This window comes from Cryptomeria japonica, chromosome 6, assembly GCF_030272615.1.
Source record: "Cryptomeria japonica chromosome 6, Sugi_1.0, whole genome shotgun sequence".
In the NCBI taxonomy this organism is placed as follows: domain Eukaryota; kingdom Viridiplantae; phylum Streptophyta; class Pinopsida; order Cupressales; family Cupressaceae; genus Cryptomeria; species Cryptomeria japonica.
In genome coordinates this window covers 184,121,217-184,143,391 of record NC_081410.1, presented here as the reverse complement: position 1 = coordinate 184,143,391, position 22,175 = coordinate 184,121,217, and the positions used below count along the sequence as shown (strand labels likewise).

At 31.4% G+C, this 22,175-nt stretch overlaps 1 protein-coding gene across 2 annotated transcripts; it reads right to left on the bottom strand.

The window, feature by feature from the left end:
• Positions 1-18,014: 18,014 nt before the first annotated feature.
• LOC131077616 (transcription factor NAI1) lies at positions 18,015-21,294 on the bottom strand. Of its 2 annotated transcripts, none has more exons than XM_058015148.1 (5): positions 21,159-21,294; positions 20,440-20,512; positions 19,156-19,824; positions 18,655-19,053; positions 18,015-18,419 (listed from the first exon to the last, which is right to left on the bottom strand). In XM_058015148.1, exons 2-5 carry the CDS (start codon positions 20,473-20,475, stop codon positions 18,345-18,347), a joined length of 1,179 nt encoding a protein of 392 aa, XP_057871131.1. In that variant the 5' UTR covers positions 20,476-20,512; positions 21,159-21,294; the 3' UTR covers positions 18,015-18,344. The 2 variants fall into 2 exon arrangements, with proteins under 2 accessions (XP_057871131.1, XP_057871130.1); XM_058015147.1 differs by having other exon boundaries at positions 21,131-21,292.
• Between the last annotated feature and the right edge of the window lie 881 nt (positions 21,295-22,175).

Genomic DNA, 22,175 nt, shown 5'->3' with positions numbered 1-22,175 from the left:
CCTCTGGTAAACCTTCCACCTCCACCTCTCTGCCTCTACTCATGTCTCTTATTTAGCTTTTCTTCAGCCTTCAAGGCATACTGGTAAGCTTCTTCAACACACTGTAATTTGATCAAACTGATTTCATCTTGTATAGACATCCACAATCCATTCAAATATCTTGAAAATTGTTTAGCTTCATCATCAACATGTCTGGATTTGATATTCAGCTTGTAAAATGCTTCGGTGTATTCCTTTACACTAGATTCCCTTTGTCTCAAATTCTGCAACTTTTGGAAAAGATTCACTTGATAATCAACCGGTATAAATTTTGACTTCAACTTAGCAACCATCCGATCCCAAGTCTTGATTTTATCTTTACCTCTTCTTTGTCTATCAACCTACAAATGTTCCCACCAAAGAGATGCATGACCTTTCAACTGGGTATAGGCATATTCCACCTTCCTTTCCTCTGTGATGTTCTCAAAATCAAAATACTTTTCCATCTCTGAGATCCAATCCATTAATTCATCACAATTTAACTTTCTATCATATTCCGGTGGGGTAAAATGTGGTTTAATATTAGCCCTACTCAAAACCCTCAAAAAACTCTCTTCATCCGGATCAACTACCGGTGGGTTTACTTGTTCAGCCAGGGCTTCTTCTCCTTCGTCTTCACTTACATCTTCAATATGTTGATCTCTTCTCTGTGTTATCTCCACGACTTCCAACTAGGTTTCTATCCCTCACAACATCTCCATTACAGTAGGGTCTGCATTCCCACGTGCTCCACTATTCCTAGTTCCTCTCCACACCATCTTTTGCTAGTCCTCTGGAGCTGCAGATCGGATCCACAGTTCGCGGCCCTACCAAAAAAATTATCAGGACAACTGAAAACTCGCTCTGATACCACTTGGTGCAGTTACCGGTAAGAAGAAACCTCAAAGAGATCAGTTTGAACTGGTAAGAAAGAGTAAACACAACGGAAACAAAAAGATATGATGGAGGCAATACATAAAAGATTGAATTATAACATAAAAATTGATTACAACCAACTGGTAACAACCGGGTTATAGAAAACTGGCTCATAGGCCTACTAGAACATACTCAAAGTACAACATAGGTCACAACCAGGACCTCAAATCTCAAGATCTATCATCTACACTTAGTCTATCTACTTCCATACATTCTAATGCATAATTACAATGATATAGGATCCAAGGGGATCCAATTATCCTAAAAAGGGATCAAAACCCGAAGAACAAGACCTAACGTGTAAAACCAAAAAGGTTGGCCTCGGCCAAAGAAATCCTTTTGAAAAATCCAAAGGATGAAGTGCAAATCATGTGAAAGGTCAGTCACACACCAAGGAACATCGGAATCAACACTCAGGGCTCTGCAAGCTAAGTAAGAGATCTGGTAGATCATAAATACAAATAGGTCCAGGCAACTAGTAACACGAAATTGTCAACCGGTAACAGGAAACTATCATGGAAACCGATAGCGATAACTTGCCGAAAAATAATCCAAATGCTTTGTAGTTCGGGAATAAGAAACATGATGAAGTCTTCAAGTAGAATCCAACTCCACAGGATCTGGTGAGCCAAATCTGGTGCACACAGAAAGAAATGCTGAAACTACAAACAAAAAGAGAAACGAAAAGGAAAATATTTTTGGTTGATGCAAGATTGCCATGAACTAGGGATGCTCCAACATCAAATGGCTTCAAAGATTCAAAGGCCCTTTGTGATATTTGCAAAATTGGATGTGTTTCCCAATTTTTTTTATGTACAACATTGTTTGGCTTGATTCCAAGAAATGTTTAGGATGCGGTGTGCAGTCTCGATTGCCAATTCTTAACTTTAAAACATCCTTTACATTGGGTGATACTCTAGAGTTAGAGTGCCAAAATTATTGAATTTCCTCCTTCACATTGTCAATCAACTTCTTATCAACATGTGGAAGCCTCCCACCAAAAGCCCATGTAGCATTTTGAAGAGGATCAATGATTCTTTCTCTTCTTGCAGATGCTCTATCCAAAATTTTATGATTTATATTCAAATCAACACAAGTTTGTCTCATAAAGCGAGCCTTTCTCAAATGATGGCTTACTAAGAAGGTTATAATCACTCTTTGAGTGGATCTCTTATCTTTTTCCTTTCTATAATTTCTAATAGAATTGAGAGCATTAAAAAGATATATGACAATAATAGACTTTTTCTCCATCTTCTTGTTCATACAAAACTTCAATTTGGCTAGCAAGGGTTTTATCTTTGCATCTTTAGCAAGTGAACAAAAAGTTGGCATTTCTCGGTCACTATCTTATTGCTAAACTATTGGTTGAAAAGTTGTGTAGCCCAAAACAATGGTTTGTGTTGACCCCTTGCCTTCAAGATTGCCAATAATGTTCTCATCAATTTCAAGTAACCATTTTGGGGTTCTTGAAGATCTTGAATTTGGAATTTGTCTTTCTTCCACGAGAGGGTCTTCATTTCTCATGTAATTTGATGTTACATAATGTTCACTTGGTTGAACAATTTCAGCTTCAATGTCAAAATTCCCAGATTTTCACCTTCAATGTCAATTCCCACATTTTCATTTCTAAATTCAATATCATGTTTAACATTTTAAATATCTATTTCAACATTGTCATTACCAATTTGAGTATCATGTTCAACATTTCCACTATCAATATCTACATTTTCATTTTAAATAACTTGCTAACCATTTCAAATTCAATTTCCTCTTCACTTTAAGTAACATTTGCAAAGGCTTTACCAATATTTGACATAACTTGTCTTCTCCTCTTATGACCTTCTCTATCTATTTGTCTATATACTTCAATTTGTTCATTTGAAATATTTCTTTTACGTTTCTGCTTTCGACGGTTGTTGCTCCCCATTATACCTCCACAAAGATTCTCTAAAATAATTCCCAATGACAAATTTGTCTAGAATAATCTAAAAAAAGTAGAATTTTGTCATTGTATGTCTCAAAACCCATGTTTGTTGTCTACAAAAAGAATGTAGGGACTGTTGGAATGCACCAAATGATCCACAACCCTATTTTGTGTGGACCACATATCGGATATCCGATACCTAAATGTTTTTTTTTATATGGACACCAAAATTTTCATTGGCAACCAACATTTCTACCTTGGGGCCCAAATGCAAAGAGATCAAATATTGGATAAAGATTCGATATCCAATTTCTTCCCATATAGGAAAAGTTAGAGAGATAAAGGGGATATAGGGAGAGGGATATGGAGAGAGAGAGAGAGAGAGAGAGAGAGAGAGAGAGAGAGAGAGAGAGAGAGTCATATACAAATCATAAATAGATCTCAACTCTCTTTCATGTAGCGCATTCCTCTTGCATTTATTTCAGAGTTCATAGATGAGAAAGACAATCATATGCAAATCATAAATAGTGCTCAACTCTCTTTCATGTAGCACCTTCCTCCTGCATTTATTTTATAGTTCATAGATGAGAAAGACAATCATATGCAAATCATAAACAATGCTCATCTCTCTTTCATGTAGCACATTCCTCCTGCATTTGTTTCATAGTTCATAGATGAGAAAGACAATCATATGCAAAATATAAACAATGCTCAACTCTATTTTATGTACCACAATCCTCTTGCATTTATTTCATAGTTTATAGATGAGAAAGACAATCATATGCTCTCCCATATGGTGTTGCAAAGCCCAAATGGACAAGACTGTGAGTTGGAGTTAAAGAATGCAAATCATAAACTAGAATTTGGACGTGGTTGGAATTTTCTTTCCAAATATCACAATTTGAAAATGGGAGATTTTGTTGTGTTCAAATACATAAAGAAGTTGTATGTGGAGGTTGATATGTTTAGACGATCTGGGTGTGTGAAAAACATCAGTGCTTGTCATTTTGAGGAAACAAAGATTGTTTCAAGTAAGAGATGCTCTTATAACAAAATATGCACTTTAGCTCAATTTTTTATTTGTCATTTGTCATTACCAAGCATCCATGTTATGATTACTAAGCATCCCTTTCCAACCCCCCCCCCCCCCCTCTCTCTCTCTCTCAAGTTCCCCTTCTCTTCTTATCCCCCCCTCTCTTTCTCTCTCCCCCCTCACCCTCTCCCTCTCCCCCCCCTTCTCTCCCTATCCTAAACAAGGTGTCGGATATTGGATATTATCCGATATCTTTTATTATTAATATATTATTAAAATATTAATAATATATATATATATTTATATATTATAATATTAATATATATATTATAATATTAATATATATATTATAATATATATATCTATATATATTTATATATTATAATATTAATATATATATAATATATATTATATATTAATATTATAATATATTACATGTTAATTATTAATATATTATATACGAATATATTAATACTATACAATATATAATAATATACTATATATTATTAATTATATTTATAATAAAAAATTATTAAAATCGGATATCAAATTAATATTCGATATCCAATTTATTTTTGACAAAAAATTGAAATCTTGATAGTTGGCTTGAGATTGCATTTGGATTAGACTAGGAAATGCCAAACTTGGAAAGTCAACAAAAAAACATGTTTTTTGAGTGTTCCTTGCTTCTCCAGACTTCGCTTTGGTGGCTGACGATTTTTTTTAAGGACATTCTCAACTTTCCGACAATATAAGGTTTACCTTATTTTGACTTTAATAAGTAATTATTATTGATTTTCTAATTCAATTTTGACTAAAGTTTTGATTGATAGGCTGATTGAAAAACATCCATAACTTTCAAACAATATCACATTTTTTGAATCCAAAACGTGCATCACATGTTCTATGCTTCGCTTGATATAGGATAAAAAATAAATCAATTGAATTTCATAAAGTTTTGACCAAGTTAAGGTGGTTAGACATATGAGTTTTTATATTTATGAAAAGTTTCAGTAAAAAATTCATAATTAATTATTTACTTCAAAAATAATTGCAAAAAAATATTTGTCACATCCGAACATGAGTCTCTTACTTATATTTGAAATCTTATTAAAAATATTATGATTTTATTGTGGTTAGGATGGTCAGACATACACCTACTTCTTATCTTTTTCTTGAAATTTTAGTACTACTGCATTGAAATTTTAAATTTTTGTCAAATAGATGTTTTTAATTTTTTTATCAGGAAACATATAGTAGCTTGGATGATGATAAAGACAAGAATCAAGGGGATTTTGACCCCTGTAAGAAGACTAGGGGAAATTTGAAAAAGAAAGTTGCCACCCAAAGTACGAACTACAAGGAGCTGAGGTTTGTTGCTGATAATATGAGTCTCCTGGAGGTGGAGGTAGCTGAGACCCTTAAGAACCTTATGTAGTTTATGTCCTCTATTTATTTGGTGTTGTCTCTTTTTTATTGTTGGTTTGTGGTTCGTTGCTCATTTGGTTTTTTGATGGGTCTTTGGCTGCCATATGTATTGTTCTATCTTCTGTAGCTTGTTTTGTTTTGGATTTTGTTCTGATTTTTTTATTCTAATCCTTTTAGAATCTTACTTGTAAAGGGTTTTAGGGCCCCTTCAAATCCTTTTTTTCCTTAATCCAAAAAATAGTAGCTTTGAAGCTACATTCAATTTGCTATAGATTCTATTTTTTTATATTTTTAAAATAATGTTCATAACTTATTCAAATTTTAACGTCAAGTTGCCTAACTCTATTTTTTTGAAATTTCATTGCCACTTAAGGGCTTTTTTTGATCCACCACATGACCCTACACATACCCTCAACATAAGGTGCAAATCCTAGTTGCATTAAGGCATTCTATGCATTTTGATGCCATGTATTGTAGTTGTATGGTGTTAGCAATAAAAATTTAAATGGACCCATTTGAAGGAAAATAAAGCACAAGTGAAAAATATGCTCAAGCACAAGTACACCAAGAGCCCCCCCTGATTCACTCAAGTAAAGGATCCTCTCGCCACCCACCCCTACCCCCTCAAAAAAAAATCATTTGGCACTTTATTTTTAGTGCTATTACAATTACCACCAATAAGAAACACTAAGTGGATTGGACTTCAATGCTTTTACAAATACTCATGAAAGTATGAATTTGATATAAAACCAAGTAAAATAATCAACACCGTTATAATGTACATGAAAAGTATGCACTCTAAAAAAAAATCATATTAATTCAAACTCATATGCAAAATTTATGCAACTTTGAAGTTTGTAAAATGAAAACAAAGTAGTTTCATGTATGAGAAAAAGAAATTTTTTTAAAAAGTGTGCATTAAAATTGAAAAACATCTTCAGCATCATGTAGAGCACAAAAAATTAGCCAAAAAAATAAAATAATTGCACTAAAATCAGAGGTTGGGAGCTTGAGTTATGCGCTATCAAAGTTGATCTTAAAACTGTAAGTTATGGCTGATTGAAAAACATCCATAACTTTCAAACGGTATCACATTTTTTGAATCCAAAACGTGCATCAGATTTTATGCTTTGCCTGATATAGGATTATAAATAAATTAATTGAATTCCATAAATTTTTGACCAAGTTAAGGTGGTTAGACATACGAGTTTTTTATATTTATGAAAAGTTTTAGTAAAAAATTCATAATTAATTATTTACTTCAAAAAAATTATTAAAAAATATGTGTCACATCCAAACATGAGTCTATTACTTATATTTGAAATCTTATAAAAAATATTATGATTTGATTGTGGTTATGATGATCAGACATACACCTACTTCTTATCTTTTTCCTGAAATTTTAGTACTATTGCATTGAAATTTCAAATTTTTGTAAAATAGATTTTTAAAATTTTTTTTAACAGGAAACAAATAGTAGCTTGGATGATGATAAAGACAAGAATCAGGGGGATTCTTTCCCTTGTAAGAAGACTAGGGGAAATTTGAAAAAGAAAGTTGCCACCCAAAGTGTAGACTACAAGGAGCTGAGGTCTGTTGCTAATAATATGAGTCTCCTAGAGGTAGAGGTAGTTGAGACCCTTAAGAACCTTATGTAGTTTTTGTCCTCTATTTCTTTGGTGCTGTCTCTTTTTTATTACTAGTCTGTGGTTCGTTGCTCGTCTAGATTTTTGCTGGGTCTTTGGCTGCCATATGTTTTGTTCTATCTTCTACAACCTGTTTTGTTTTGGATTTTGTTCTGATGTTTTGATTCTAATCCTTTTAGAATCTTATTTGTAAAGGGTTTCAGGGCTCCTTCAAAACCTATTTTTTTCCTTAATCTAAAAAATAGTAGCTTTGAAACTAAATTCAATTTTCTACAGATTCCATTCTTACATATTTTTAAAATAATGTTCATAACTTATTCAAAATTTAACATCAAGTTGCCTAAATCTATTTTTCTAAAATTTCATTGCCACTTAAGGGCTTGTTTTGACCCACCATGATCCTGCACATACCCTCAACATAAGGTGCAAACCCTAGTTGCATTAAGGCATTCTATGCATTTTGATGCCATGTATTGTAGTTGTATGGTGTTAGCAATAAAAAATTAAATGGACCCATTTGAAGGAAAATAAAGCACAATTTTAAAAGATGCTCAAGCACAAGTACACCAAGAGCCCCCCCCTGATTCACTCAAGTAAAGGATCCTCTCGCCAGCTGCCCCTACCCCCCCCCCCGAAAAATGATTTGACACTTTTTTTTTAGTGCTATTACAATTACCACCAATAACAAACACTAAGTGGATTTGAATTCAATGCTTTTACAAATACTCATGAAAGTATGAATTTGATATAAAACCAAGTAAAATAATCAACACCATTATAATGTACATGAAAAGTATGCACTTTTAAAAAAAATCATATTAATTCAAAGTCATATGCAAAATTTATGCAACTTTGAAGTTTGTAAAATGAAAACAAGGTAGTTTCATGTATGAGAATATGAAAATTCTTAAAAAAAATGTGCACTAAAATTGAAAAACATCTTCACCATCATGTAGAGCACAAAAAGATAGCCAAAATAAATAAAAAATTGCACTAAAATCAGAGGTCGAGAGCTTGAGTTATGCGCTGTCAAAGTTGATCTTAAAACTTATGTGTCAAGATCCAATTTTTTTTTCTTCAAAAAATTTAGCTACTACTAAATTTAGCCAATCTTCAAATATAGAAGCCTCCAAATATTTAAAACCTTCACCAAAGAATTCTAGCCAAATATACAACTTTGTTACTCTTAGAAAATGGTCAAATATACGGTAAGATTTGACATCAAGGACAAATCTGAAAGCAAAGATTAAAAATAAAATATAGTAATTGCTTTGACACGGCTTAAACTTTCGGTCCAATGAAAACTTAATGTTTAAAACTTTATCATAAAATCTTTTGACTTTAAATAGCTCAACTATAAAAAAATTATCATAAAAGCTTTAGACTTTATAGCTCCACTTGTAAAAATTTATCATAAAAGCTTTATATTGAAATTAAATGTGTTTCCGTGTGAAGACTTAATTTCAACACGTGATCTCATAAATGTGTTGACTTTATTTCTCTCTCTTTTTTGATTTTAAAAAGGTAAAACATTAACTCTTTTCTTTATTTTATTGAAAAAAGTTAAAACCTTAACTTTTTGAAAAAATCATTAAAAGATGAATGAATTTTTGAGAAATAAAGTTGCTTCACCTGGTAAATTTGTCAAAATTCAACTATTTGAAAGTTGATTTTAAAGAACTCCCCACTTCAAACCTTGAAGATTTGACCTCCAGTGTTCAAATTAGGGGAAATAAAGAGTTGACTTGACTTTATCAATTACACTAAACTCAATTTTGAGCTCAAAATTTCTCGACGAAGCTTCAAATGACTTGTAACTGATAAGTCAAAGTATGAACCCCTCTAGAAATGGGTATTTTCTTCACAATTTTCTGATTCTCTTGGTCATCCAAGGATGCAAGAGAAGAGCATACTTATGTGTTGAAAAATAATAGCTCTACACCCCTAGATTTCTCAATTTGCAACAATTTTGATGCCATGTGATAATTGGCTTAATAGCCTATCCAAGATGCAAATGAATGAAGAAAAGAAAATATAGAAATTAGGAATGAGAAAGAATAAACTACATTCCACTCAAGAGAATGCAAGCTAACAATGAGCTTTAGAAGTAAGAATTCAAAGGGAATCCCTTGGTTATATAGGCGAAGGGAAGAGATAAGATATCATTTAAGATTATGACAAGTGTCTAAATCTTATGATATGAGACATAAACTAGATTTAAGTATCATAAGATTGTGAGAAGCATTTTAATCTTATGAAATGAGACAAAAATTGGTAAATATCACATGTAGACCCTAAGTAAACTTAAGTTTAATAAGATGTGAAAATGACCTAAGATGGATAACTATATGAACTAGTTAGATAAAGTACCATATTCACACTAACAATTACTATAGCTCCATATGATACTCTTGAGTTGGATTAGAGTGTACTCCAAAGTTGACTATCATAGATGATTTTGTGAAGCTCTTAAACATAGTGAGGTCTTGTTAAGATAACATGATGGTACCCTTTTTTTTTCACAAAATTGTTCGAGGTTCCCTTTTTATCTTGCAAGTTATGTGACGAGTGGAATAATGTTGGGATTAATGTGTGATACACCTTGCAAGTATTGATAGCAAAAATATTTATTTGTTTGTATTTATGAATTATTTTATCTTCATTTTGGAAATGAGGTGTGATCCTCATGGCCTGGCCTTTATGCCATATGTATTCATTTGTATGATGTGTATGTATGAAGTTGTAAGAGAAGCTAATGTCATTTTCCATTGTAAAAATGTGAGAGTTACTTATAAAAGATTCTATGGGAAGAGGAGAGTTACATAGTGGGCGAAGACATTGGAAAAACATTATGATAGTTTATGAAACATTTTATAAAACATATTTGAATGGGATAATAAAGCCAAAACGACACACCCAAGTTGGTGAGTGGAATATGAAACAATTATGATATTTTATGACATAACCATTTTAGCCTATTAGACACATCATGAAGGGATACATTAGAATTTGGGCCATGAACATTAGGCACCATTCTTCCCTTGGTTGGCTCATGGTTTTCCAAAAACAACTTATGGATTTCTTGTTGGTGTTTGTCTATTTATTTGGATGTTTGAGTTGAGATGTTTGAAGAGTTTTTGTTGCAATCTTACATTGCTAGTTATCCTCCAAAGGAGTAAGATGATTTTATCCCTATCAAGACATGATGCTAGAAGTGTATTATAACTAGATTATATGTTATTTAATAATACACCAGCTCTATGATTTGGAGAGAGATTTATTACCCAAAATGGTTTTCCCATGCATATCACTATTTCTTCTCTTTTGTCTGTACATCTTCTTTTCTTCTACATTCTTGTTCTTGAAGTGTTAATTTTATTTTTCTTATTTTTTTCATAGATTTGTGGTCTTCTTTTAATTCCTCTAGGGGTTAATGTGGGGAATAAGTTTGTGTCCCGATTCCACTTTAGAGGCATAGTTTTGCATGTAGTTATATTAAGATTTTTGGTTGGCAAAACTTATGGTAGTCGAGGTGGACACTAGGTATTTACCTAACACTAATATCTTTAAAAAATATGTTCTAAAAAGATCAAATGAATGCCTTAGAATATATAAATTGAACATTTTTCACCTTGTTCATATATGTGCCTACAAAATGTGTTAGGACACTTAGGGCACATAATTAAACCTAGACTAGTGAAAGTGTATTGATACATGGAATGGAGCCTTAAGCAACAAAAGTGAGCTAGCTAAAATTTAATAACTAGAATTTTCTCACCTTACCTTGTTTAAAAGCTATGTTGAAGTGGGGTGCCACATACAACACTTGGGAACTTGTTATGCAAGGGTTACGTTCTCTTCAATCAACTGCCTAGGACAATTAATTAGATGGTAATAGACCACGTTTAAAGAATAGGTAAAGTTACAATAGGTCTAAGATTATGATGCAAGTTGATGACACAATTAAGGTGTTCTATGATCTTGATGTGATTCTCTCATATGAATGCTCTTCTAATGACTCCTAAACAATAAAAATGAATTATAATTATTCCTTAACTACACCACCCTATTATACGATTTAAAATATATTATATTTTATTCAAATCTTTTAATAAATAAGTGATATATTAATTATATAAAGCAAGTTTATTACACATTTTAAAAAAATAGATCGAAGAGGTCAACTTATATTAACTAATGAAAGAGAAATACAAAACATCTAATTCAAAAATATCAATTTAAAATTTTGAAGTTCAAATCAAAATGATAAATATAACTAGATACAAAGTCAAATAAATGAATGATGATAGCGATAGACTAGAAAAGAATTGCTTACCAACCTTCACACAAAATATATTATTCTATCCCTTAAAGTATTAAAAAAAGTCTAGTTATTGTTAACTATATCATGAGAGATAAGGATATGTGCATACCATATTCACCAAAGTTTTTTATATGGCCCTCCTTTAGTTATCACTATTTTTTCATAATAATTATTAAATGGTTTGATTTTGGTGAGTCCGGGGCTTTCCGACCGTACCCATCTCTATCAAAATTCTTTTTTCTGAATTGAATTCCATCCACCGACTTTTCAAAATGATTTTATTCTTCAATACAAACTGGATGAAAAGACTGCATAAAGGTGTTGAAGGTGATCTAGAAATTACACTACATCCAAATGAGTTCGCTGATATTAACGACTTTATCAAGATTGCGTGAAAAGGAAGCTACAATCAAACGGTCAAAAGTCTACTTACTCCGTGTAAATGGAATCGTCGAAAACGGTCACTTTTAAAGTAAAGACAAGCTTTAGAGCATTTCTAAATATGGACAAGTTTGATTTGGAGAGCTTTTATCATTTCTGTCAAGTCATGCACTCACATATTCACACACCATTAAGCTTGCAACCCCACCAGATTTGGCATTGTCTCAACAGTATATAGCTTTTTCAGATGGACAAATCAAAATTGGTTGGTTAAGAGGATGATTTTAAGTCAAGGGTTGGTATAATTTCAACATCATTCAAAATTATATTAAGTAAAAGTTTTTTTAATATTTATATTGATTAGAATTGATTGTGTTGTCTGTATTGAAATTAGTTGATTTATTTTAGTTTGAAATTATTCTAGAATACTATACAATTTCTTAGATAGAATCTTTGCGAAAAATATAAGTTTGATTTTGAGAGCATTTATCATTATTGTGAGGATATGCAAACAACACGTTCCGGACCAGATTTGAAGTCAATTGACATTGTCTTAACAGTACCTAGGTCTAATAGAATTGGTTGTGTTGTATTGTTGAAAATAGTCGATTTATCCAACCGTCGCCTTAAAAAATACAATTCTTTTTAATTTTAGTTTTGAAATTATTTATGGAGTACTTTATTTAAACATAAAATGCTTCCGAAGTCAAACAATACTTGTAGAGTACAATTTCTTAAATAAAATCTTCCACTAAAATACAAAGAGAAAACTTTTTCACTTTTTCATGTGGTCATTCCTCAATTCTAAGTTGGTATGTTATAATTTTTATTTGAGTAAAAATAATATTAGATTAAACATCATTTACAAACATACTGATATGATATAATTTTGATGCAAGTCAAAAAAATATTGAATAAAAATCATTTAGAGATACACATGTAGTAGAATTGGTTACATTGTAATGTCAAGTCTTTTTATACAACTGTATCATGATGACTTTCTTTTAAAACTATTTCTGAAGTCAAACAATCAATGGCAATTTTATAAGTACAATCTAATGAAAATATTTTTTTAATAAAATAAAAAGAAAAACCTTTCATTTGATATTTACTATCAAGAAAATTAGACACATCAATTTTAAGTTGTTGGTTTGTTATAATTTTGATACAGTAAAAAAATATCAACTCATACATATACATAATAAAATTAATTAGATCTACAATATTAAAATTAAAATCTTTTTATACAACTATATAGAAAATAAGTACACTATTATATAATTTTTTCCAAGAAAACTTTCACTTTATTATTTGGTACCGACCACCGACAAAACTGGATTGATTGGCAATGCAGTTTAAAAAAAAAATAATAATAAATATAACTTGTCGGTGTTATTGGATGAAAATTGGAGCATGTAATCTTCCATTTAGCGGCGGTAGAGTTTGACAAATAGAATGCTCCGCATTCTTCTCCGCTAAATTTCTTCCCACCAATTAATATCTTTTGCGTAGAAGGTGGGGAACATATCAGCAGACGAATATTGACATTTTAAAATCTTCTAGAAGGATACGTATTTGTTTAATTTGCACGTTTTAAGATTATGTATAAAAAATAATCATCGTTCATCGTGTACCGTTAAGGCTTTTCAGGGTATTATTCAGTGTCAAATATAAAAATTGAGGTGAATTAATTAAAAGCTAACGGAATCGTTGACTAATGGATTATGTATTAACAGCATTAATTATCTATAAAAAATAAAATTTATAGATATAAAAATTAGTCTGGGTTAGTGCTCCGTTTAAGTTGGAGTTATATTGATATTTGTATTAATAGAATGCAATAATTTTTGATAAAACAAACAAAAATTCTTCTATGAGAGATGCAACATAAGAGTGTGAGTAAAATAATAGGATAGGCATTCACATTATGATACATCTCTACTATACATAAAATAGGTCATAAAATAGGTATGTATCAATTATAAATTACTTAAAAAGATAATTAATAATCATAAATATGTTTACTGTACCATCAATCATGTAAATCAATGAATAATTATCTTATTTTAATTTATCAAATAATTTCATAAGAAGATATAGATATAGTGTGAATCAAAATTGTATATACGATTAAATAAATATTATTTATAATTTATAATTTACACATAATTTCTCAAAAATATTATAGAATAAATGATATGTACACATATTAAAATAGCATTTATAAATGTTAATCACTAATTAGTATGAATCTATCCACCCTTAATAAAAAATGTTTTACAATATGATGAAACTAAGAGATTAATTCATATTAGAAATTTGTGTAAAAAAAGATTCTATATTTTACACCAAATTTGTTTTCTTAAAATTATTTCATAATTAAAATTAAATAAAATTAATAAATATTAAAAACATAAATTGAAAAATTGAAATAGAGATTAATAATATTTGGACTATCCTCTACATTCAAGGGGTAAGAGGAAAACAATATAAACAAGGAGGATAGAGAAGTAGATAAGGATCATTGATTTCCTCTAGATTTATGAAATTAATTATTGATGGGACTTCTAAAATAAATTCAAACAAAGTAAATGAAAGTTTGATTCCAGAGACACAAAATTAATTATTGATGGGGCTTTTAAAATAAATATAAGCAAACTGAATAGAGGTTTGATTTCAAGAAACACATATTACAAGATATTATATGGTGGTCCATTATTATTATTCTTTGTAAATAAAATAAACAATGAGACAAAATTGGAAGCATTAATAATAGGGATGGATATTATAGCTTTTCTATATTATAGAAATATGATAGTAGAAGGAGTAATAAATGCTTTCAAGAAAGGATTTAATGTAATTTAGTATTTATATAATCTTGTGGATGAAGTGTAAGTGTAAGGTTTAAAATATAATTCACGTCTATAAATAGTTGTAGCTACTATCAAAAAATAAATGTAATACATAACTATTGAGTTAATATGGATAAAATATAAGATCTTTCTATGGATGAATATAGAAGTAATGTTTCTATTTGATTTGATTTAAAAAAATATACACATAGTCCCTCACATAATCATATTATAATTTTTATAATTTTCTCAAATATCTAAATGGTATTAAATCCTTTATACATAAAATTGGGTGGGACAAAAATATTTTGAAATTTAATATTTTGGATTATAAGGATGTCGTGTGTGATGCTTTAGGAAATTAAAATTTGTTATCATATTTGATTGGTGTATAATTTGACCCCTTTGTGAGTAAGGTCTATATAGTAGCATTTATGGATTGTAGATGTAAGGTCTAGTAAGGAGAGGATTTTGTGGTGGATCATGAGGATTTAGCATTATATCATGAGAGATGAGGAGCCATTTGAAATTGAAAATTTTTATTGGTTTTTTATTATGATTATTTTTTCATTGTTTATCTTCTTTTATAGTTACATATGTTTTAGATATTTTGAATATAAGATTAGTTTCAATAGAATTTTCTTTTGAGATCTTATTGTAATGAATTTTGTTGAGTTTTAAGTGAGAGAATTTTATAAAAATCATGGCTATTATATCTAAAAATAATAATATTTGAACTATTTAAAATTAGGAATCATGAAGATATCCTAATTTTTTTTCCATCTAAAAATATCTTTTAACATCTAACTTCAAAACATACTTTTTGATATTTGTATTTTATACATGTCACAATTTGAAGTTGTATGAATCTTTTAATAGCTTTCAATATCTTTGATTTTTTCTTCTTGTAAAATTCATTATCTCAAATTCAATATTAATAGTTAAGAAAATGTCAATCACATATATAAGAAAATTAAGTGAAAGGTCCTTATAAAAATCACGACTATCATATTTAAAAACAATAAAATTTGAACTATTTAAAATTAGGAAATATGAAGTTATTTCAAAGTTGTTTCCATCTCAAAATATCTCTTAACATTTAATTCCAAATTATGCTTTTTGACATTTGTATTTTATGCATGCCACAATTTGAAGTTGTACGGATCTTTTGATAACTTTCAATATCTTTGATTTTTTCTTCTTGTAAACTTCGATATCTCAAGAACAATATTAATAGTTAAGAAAATGTCACACACACAAAATTTAAGGGAGAGGTCCTTATAAAAATCATGACTATTATATCTAAAAACATTAATATTTGAACTATTTAAAATTAGAAATTGTGAAGTTATTTCGAAGTTGTTTCCATCTAAAAAATATCTCTTAACATTTATCTCCAAAATTTACATATTGACATTTGTATTTTATAAATGTCACAATTTGAAGTTGTATGAATCTTTTGATACCTTTCAATATCTTTGAATTTGTCTTCTCATAAACTTCATTATATCATAATCAATATTAATACTTAAGAAATTTCAATCACATATATATGTAATTTAAATTATAATTAATATTACATAAATTGATATAAATAATTATTTAAAATAATATATATAATTAAACACATTGATTGTTGTAACATCGTAAATTGCGCTCCATGCAATTTCATGCTACATAAGTGCCTTCACTTTATATTGATTGGAGAAACCCTTTATCTTTTGTTTTCTCATCCGCTCAGCTTGCCTTGTTAGCCTCACTTTTGTCCTTTCTCTAACCCTGTTGACTATAAGACTTGTGGACAACAACAACATGTCACAGAAACACCTACACATCGTGGTAGCATCCCATGAAGATGTAGTTCAAAGGTGGCTACTGGAGTATTACACCTACGATTGGTAGAGGTTGTAATGCCTTCTATAGCATGCATTGGTGTCATGTTCACTTCCAAGTTGTCTATCTTGTCTTTTTGGGCTTCATTTTGGTCTCTTTGGCATTTGAATGAATCTCTCTAGCAATTTGATCAATCTTAGAAATATTCTCACACATATTTTTGTTCTCTCACATTTTGAAGCTTTCTCTTGGCTCTCTTCATTACTTCATGCTTGAGACCCCATCACCATCATCACGACTTCATATTTCAAGGGGGTTCAATGTTTCTTCTTCTCTCCAGCAAGCTCTCTGCTTTTTGGGTGTGGAAGGGGAGTTTCTTCCCTTTTTTTTTTCTATTTATCATCTTATCTATCTCCATAACATATCTAGTATCTCTTTTATTTTGTATCTCATTTATTGGTTTATTCATTATCTATCTTGATTGTTTTTGGAGGTGGAAACACTGAAATGAGGGTCTAACTATGATAGACCTCTAAAACATAGCTCCGACATTTTTGTCTCTTTGTTTTGTGTGTAGGTTGCTGAAGAAAGGGCTATCTTTGTTGGAGGCTCATTTGTGGACTTGTTGTATCATATTCTTCCTTTCCCTTGCCTTTTTACATCTCATTTACATTTAGTTTAATTTTTGTTGTGCATTTATCATGCTTAGAACACATTAAAACTTATATTTAGTCGCTTTGTATTTTTTGGTATGGAACTTCATACTCTACTCGTATGGGGTGCCAGTGTGCCACATTGTCATCCATGACCTGCATGTGCGTCCTTGGGCAAAGAGTTAAAGGAGGTCACTAGAAGATCTCTATGACATTCCCTTTTAGATTCTATAATTAGAACCTTGTGATCTACTGACACTTAACAACTATCACACTTTGTGCTTATCCTGAGTGAAGAGGTAGATTGAGTGAGTCATTGAGAAGTTACCAAAGGCCTTTCAAAGTGGTTCGCTTTTTCCCCACTACAATTGTAAAAATCAATTGAAAAAGAAAATTATTATATTTTTGATCGAATATTTATTTTAATTTATTATATCAAACAAATATTCTTTTTAATTGAATATTGATTACAAATATCTTGCTCATATGAGCATCAACATTAGACCAATACAAAAGAGTTCCTATTTAGAAATTCACATTTTTTTTAGAAACCAATTATGAAACACAAAGAGTTCCAACTTAGAATTCTACTTTAGATGCCTTATGAAGAATTTAATTGGATCTCCACAATGAAAATTCAATGTTTTAATCAATTAAGCTCAATGCCTTAAACACCAAACAAATGTTGCAAATCAGTTTTATGTTAATTATAATAAGAATAATATCAAAATTGAAAGACTATATTAAATTAACGAAATTCAAATAGGAAAGGACTATTTTAGTTTTGAGGACATGCTAATCATTTTAATCTTGTTTAATGTTTATCCTGTACCTGCCTGATAATTTTCGCTCACCTGAAAACAGCTAGGAAAATGCTCTAGAACAATTATATAACAATACTGACAGCAACGTGCTAAGCATTTAATAACAATGAGTCATATAAAAAAGCCAGGCCCAAATAAGCCAAAGAACCAGAATATTCAGAATAATCATGATCTAACCAGATTTATAATGTCATTACATTTTGAGCCACGTTAAATGAGTAAAAAGAAAAGGATATTATATCCTTAAAAAAAGCCAATAATGCGAACAGCATTACCAAAAATAAAGGGATGGAACAAGGCTATGAATGCCTTAGAAAAAAATTCCCTCTGAAACAAACGGCTGCTGCAAGCAATTTTGTACATGAATGACATGACTCTGATAAAAAGATTTCACGCTAAACTTATACAAGAAAATTATTCTTCAGTCCTGTCTGCATACATCAGACACTAGAGGTTTTATTGTTGCTTCATTTAATGACCACAGTTACATTTCTAGGCCATGTTATTGAAGAGAGCCTTTAAAGCCTTCACTATTTCTGTCACACTCAAATCACACGCTTCTTCCATCTGCCACCAAAGATAATGAATTGGGTCAGTCAATTTAATGCAGATAGAAACACCCAATTGAGATCTATCTTCTTTGGGTTAGACAGATGAAGCGATGTAAATGAAAAACATTGAGAATTTATAGTAAACCTAAATAGTCATTGAAAATCTTTTAAAAGCTGACTGAAGCATTTCAGAAGCAATCATGCGATCATAATTGCATTGTAAAAGTCATCTGTATTTTGTGTCATGTTACCTGAACAGTAAAAGTTAAGTCGAGGGTTGTCTCTGTGAAAGATAGAATACTGGCATTCATGACAGTGAGATCAAGCCTTTCAAGCTCTGCAAGGGACTTTACCAGCAGTCCTTTTCTCTTCTCGCAATGGATTCGAATTAGAATGTTTTTGTTCACTTGTCGAGCCTCGATTTCTGGTGTAAACACCCCTTCTGGACCATTTTCCACAGCAGAGGGAGAATTAGAAGAGGAAGCTGAAGAAAGTTTGTCGTCCTCGGGATTCGAAACCAGCTCCACCTTCTTCACATACACCACGGACTGCACAGTTTTCTTAGGACCCTGTTCCTCCATTACCTTCACCTTCTCCTGCAACTGCTTCACATACTTTATGGCATCCCCCAGAACAGAGGCCTTATCCATCTGTCATAAAACCAAAACTATGAACCAACCAAAAACCATAAATTTTACAGCACATGATTGAAAATTTGAATTGGAATTTAAGGATGAAATTATTGGTGTTACCTTCTTGAGGCCAGGAACAATGGCAGAGAGAGCGATGAATCTCTGGCTAAGCTTTTCCCGCCGCTTCCTCTCAGCCAGGATGTGATCCTGAGTATGACTCGTTACTTGCTTTATCACATTGGAGTGTGGCTTGTTTCCCTGATTCTGCCTAAACATCTTGGCTGGGGCAGACGAAATGTTAAGGGCACTTGTGTCCACAGAATTAGAAATGTTTGAGATGCAGCTTTCCACAGGGATTTCGCCATTAATGGTGGGCGTGTTTGGGGCCGCATTAACATTAGTGCAGTCAGATTTGTCCTTGAGCTTCAACAGGTTTCTTATGTAATTCTCCAGCGGAGAATTAATCTGTTGGCAATTGGATACGTAAACAGAGGGAGCTGTGGAAACCTTGCCTGAAAACTGTGGCTGCCCATGCCCACGAGATGAACTGGAATCCCAGTTGATTGTTTTTATCTGTTTCGTAGGCCTCTCGTAATAAGAACCACTTTCACACGGCCTTGTCCGAACTCCCACCTGCGAAAGCTTTGTATTATTGCTAGGATAGGAAAGAGTGTCCAGATCCAAGTTATTATTATTGTTCTGGTATCCCATTAGAGCCGCAAGCTGCTCTGCAGTTGGCTCGTATACATTGCTGTTGTTCTGCATTACTTGCAGCGGATCATCCATCGTCTGTAACAAACAATAATCCAAATAATTTCTCATTTTCACCTTTTTTTAAGTGCATATCAATTATAACAAAACAAATATCTTGTTCATTCAAACACCAATATAAGATCAATATAACATAATAGAAATTATTTATGGAAGAAGATCAAGAGTAGCTATTTAGAAAATCATTTTTAGTTAGAAACCACTTCTAATATTAGAGGTCAATTATGGAGCACCAAGAGTCACAACTTAGAATTTGACTTTAGATGTCCATATGAAAAATTGAGCTTGAGTCTGCACAATGAAAACCCACTGTTTTAACCAATTAAGCTCAATCCTTTGGATCATTTTCACATTAAGATTCTTTTGGCTCTCTATTAAGAATGTGATGGACAACTTTAATTCAAAAAAAGTAAAAACAATTTAATCCAGAAACAACAATATCTAAAACAATAGAAATCTCTTTATACAATAAACCAAAGTTATTTAATTTCTAATTCTACTATTAGAAACTTGAAAAACTCTACCAAATTTTATGCAGAAATAACATTCTAAATATGAATTGTAAAATCTCTTCATGCAATAAACCAGAGTTATTTAGTTTCTAGTTCTACTATTAGGAGAGACAATCTGTACCAGATCTGACCACCATTGAGTGGATGGCATTTCCATCCTTTGAGAATTTTTCTTGCTGCTCAAGTCGGCCAAGCTGCAAAACAAAAGAACAATTATATTTCGGTGCCCACAAAATAAAGAGTCGTCTTCATTTATTTTTAATAAGGGTAAAAGAATTGCTGGCCAGCTGCAAACTCAATGAATCGGTTGACTTCAAAACACATATTTTAGACTTTATCATATGTATTCACAGGCGGACATAACGGGGGTAGTTGTATTGATGATAAGGTGCGCATTATCAAGCGTTGACTGACATTATGCCATCAATCCAGATTCGATCAAAAGATAGAGAACGATAGAAAAATGGAAAAAAATGTTCCTCTGATGCAGAAATCATGAAATGAAGATTCTTATTATCAAAGGAAGCAAAGCAGATAAGATATACAGATTCCCTAAACGCCCTGAAGTTTTACAGTTATCAACTATCATTGATCTGTCTGGCTACCTGAATTCATTTGGAAACCTCCAAAGAATCCTCAACAGATAAATTCACATAATCAAATTCACGAAAATATCAAGAAGATAGTATATTATGCCTTTAATCTTATATCATTAACTAAGAGAAAAATTTTGCAGTCCTCTATATCGTCCAATTAGAAAAGCTCCATGATGATTGGACCTGTGCATAGAAAGAGAAAAGAATTGCACTCACAAGGATTTCAGGAGAAAGGTGAAAGTACCATCAACTCTTGAAGCCTATTTGAGCAATGATCATCCACACTGGAAAAAGCACAGCAAGAATAAGATACATGTTACAAGAAGATGACACCAAACTTAAAGTTGAATGGGCAAATAAGTTCACAGAGAAAAACAACGACACCAATAGACAGATATGGAGGCAGCAGTTAACCCAACCAAAAATAGTTGTCGAAAGTTGGAAACATTTCTGACCATATAAAAGCTAGTGATGGGGAAATGAGTATCACGTGAACGTAATTTTGGACGCACCGTCTATGGAAAAATGTGAACGGTCGGACTAGGGCTAGACTGAAAGCGATGGATGATGGCAGCAGTAATCTCCAATAATTTACATGAAATCGTACGTGTAAATTGTAAAATTAGGGTTTCGTTTACCACCGTATAAGAACAGGTGGGTTTCCTATCTTCACATGTCGAATATCTATTTCCCCACTCGCTTCTCTGCCAATTTACTGAAACCTTTCGTGACTAGGATTCCAAACGTCGCCATTACTAGACCTGGAAATTATACTTTCTTTTATATTATTGCTCGTCTGCTTCCACCATTGGAGTGCATCTAATGATCAGATTCATGGTACATTTATAAAGAGAATCTAAGTGTACGATGGCCAGTAAAATCGAATAAAAATTGTTAGTTCTATGGTGTGTTAGATATTTAAATCCCAAATAGATACAGTTCTGTGGTGTGTGTTTTAAGAAATCTGGGGAAAAAAGAGATAGAAGACAAATTGTTAGTTCAAATATTGTCTTTAAAGATGTTTTGAGTGAAAGAAGAAGTCATTGATGAAGCAGAAATTTGTAGATGGATAACTTCTATTTGTAGATTACCTTGAGAAATTTAATCCCATTTTGAACAATTAACAAAAGGTCTATTTATAACTTCACTTTGAACCATCAACAAAAGACATTTCAATGATGACTGAAACAAAACGATAAATGAATGAAGTTATTTCTATCATTTTGACTGATGTATCACCCCTTGTATTTGTAGATTTGTC

Excerpts from the sequence above, each read along its gene's own strand:
- LOC131077616 (XM_058015148.1), bottom strand. The coding sequence starts at position 20,475 with ATGGAAATGCCATCCACTCAATGGTGGTCAGATCTG. Across the intron at positions 19,825-20,439 it reads CTCAATGGTGGTCAGATCTG|ACGATGGATGATCCGCTGCA; the intron begins GTACAGATTGTC and ends TGTTTGTTACAG. Across the intron at positions 19,054-19,155 it reads TTGTTCCTGGCCTCAAGAAG|ATGGATAAGGCCTCTGTTCT; the intron begins GTAACACCAATA and ends GTTTTATGACAG.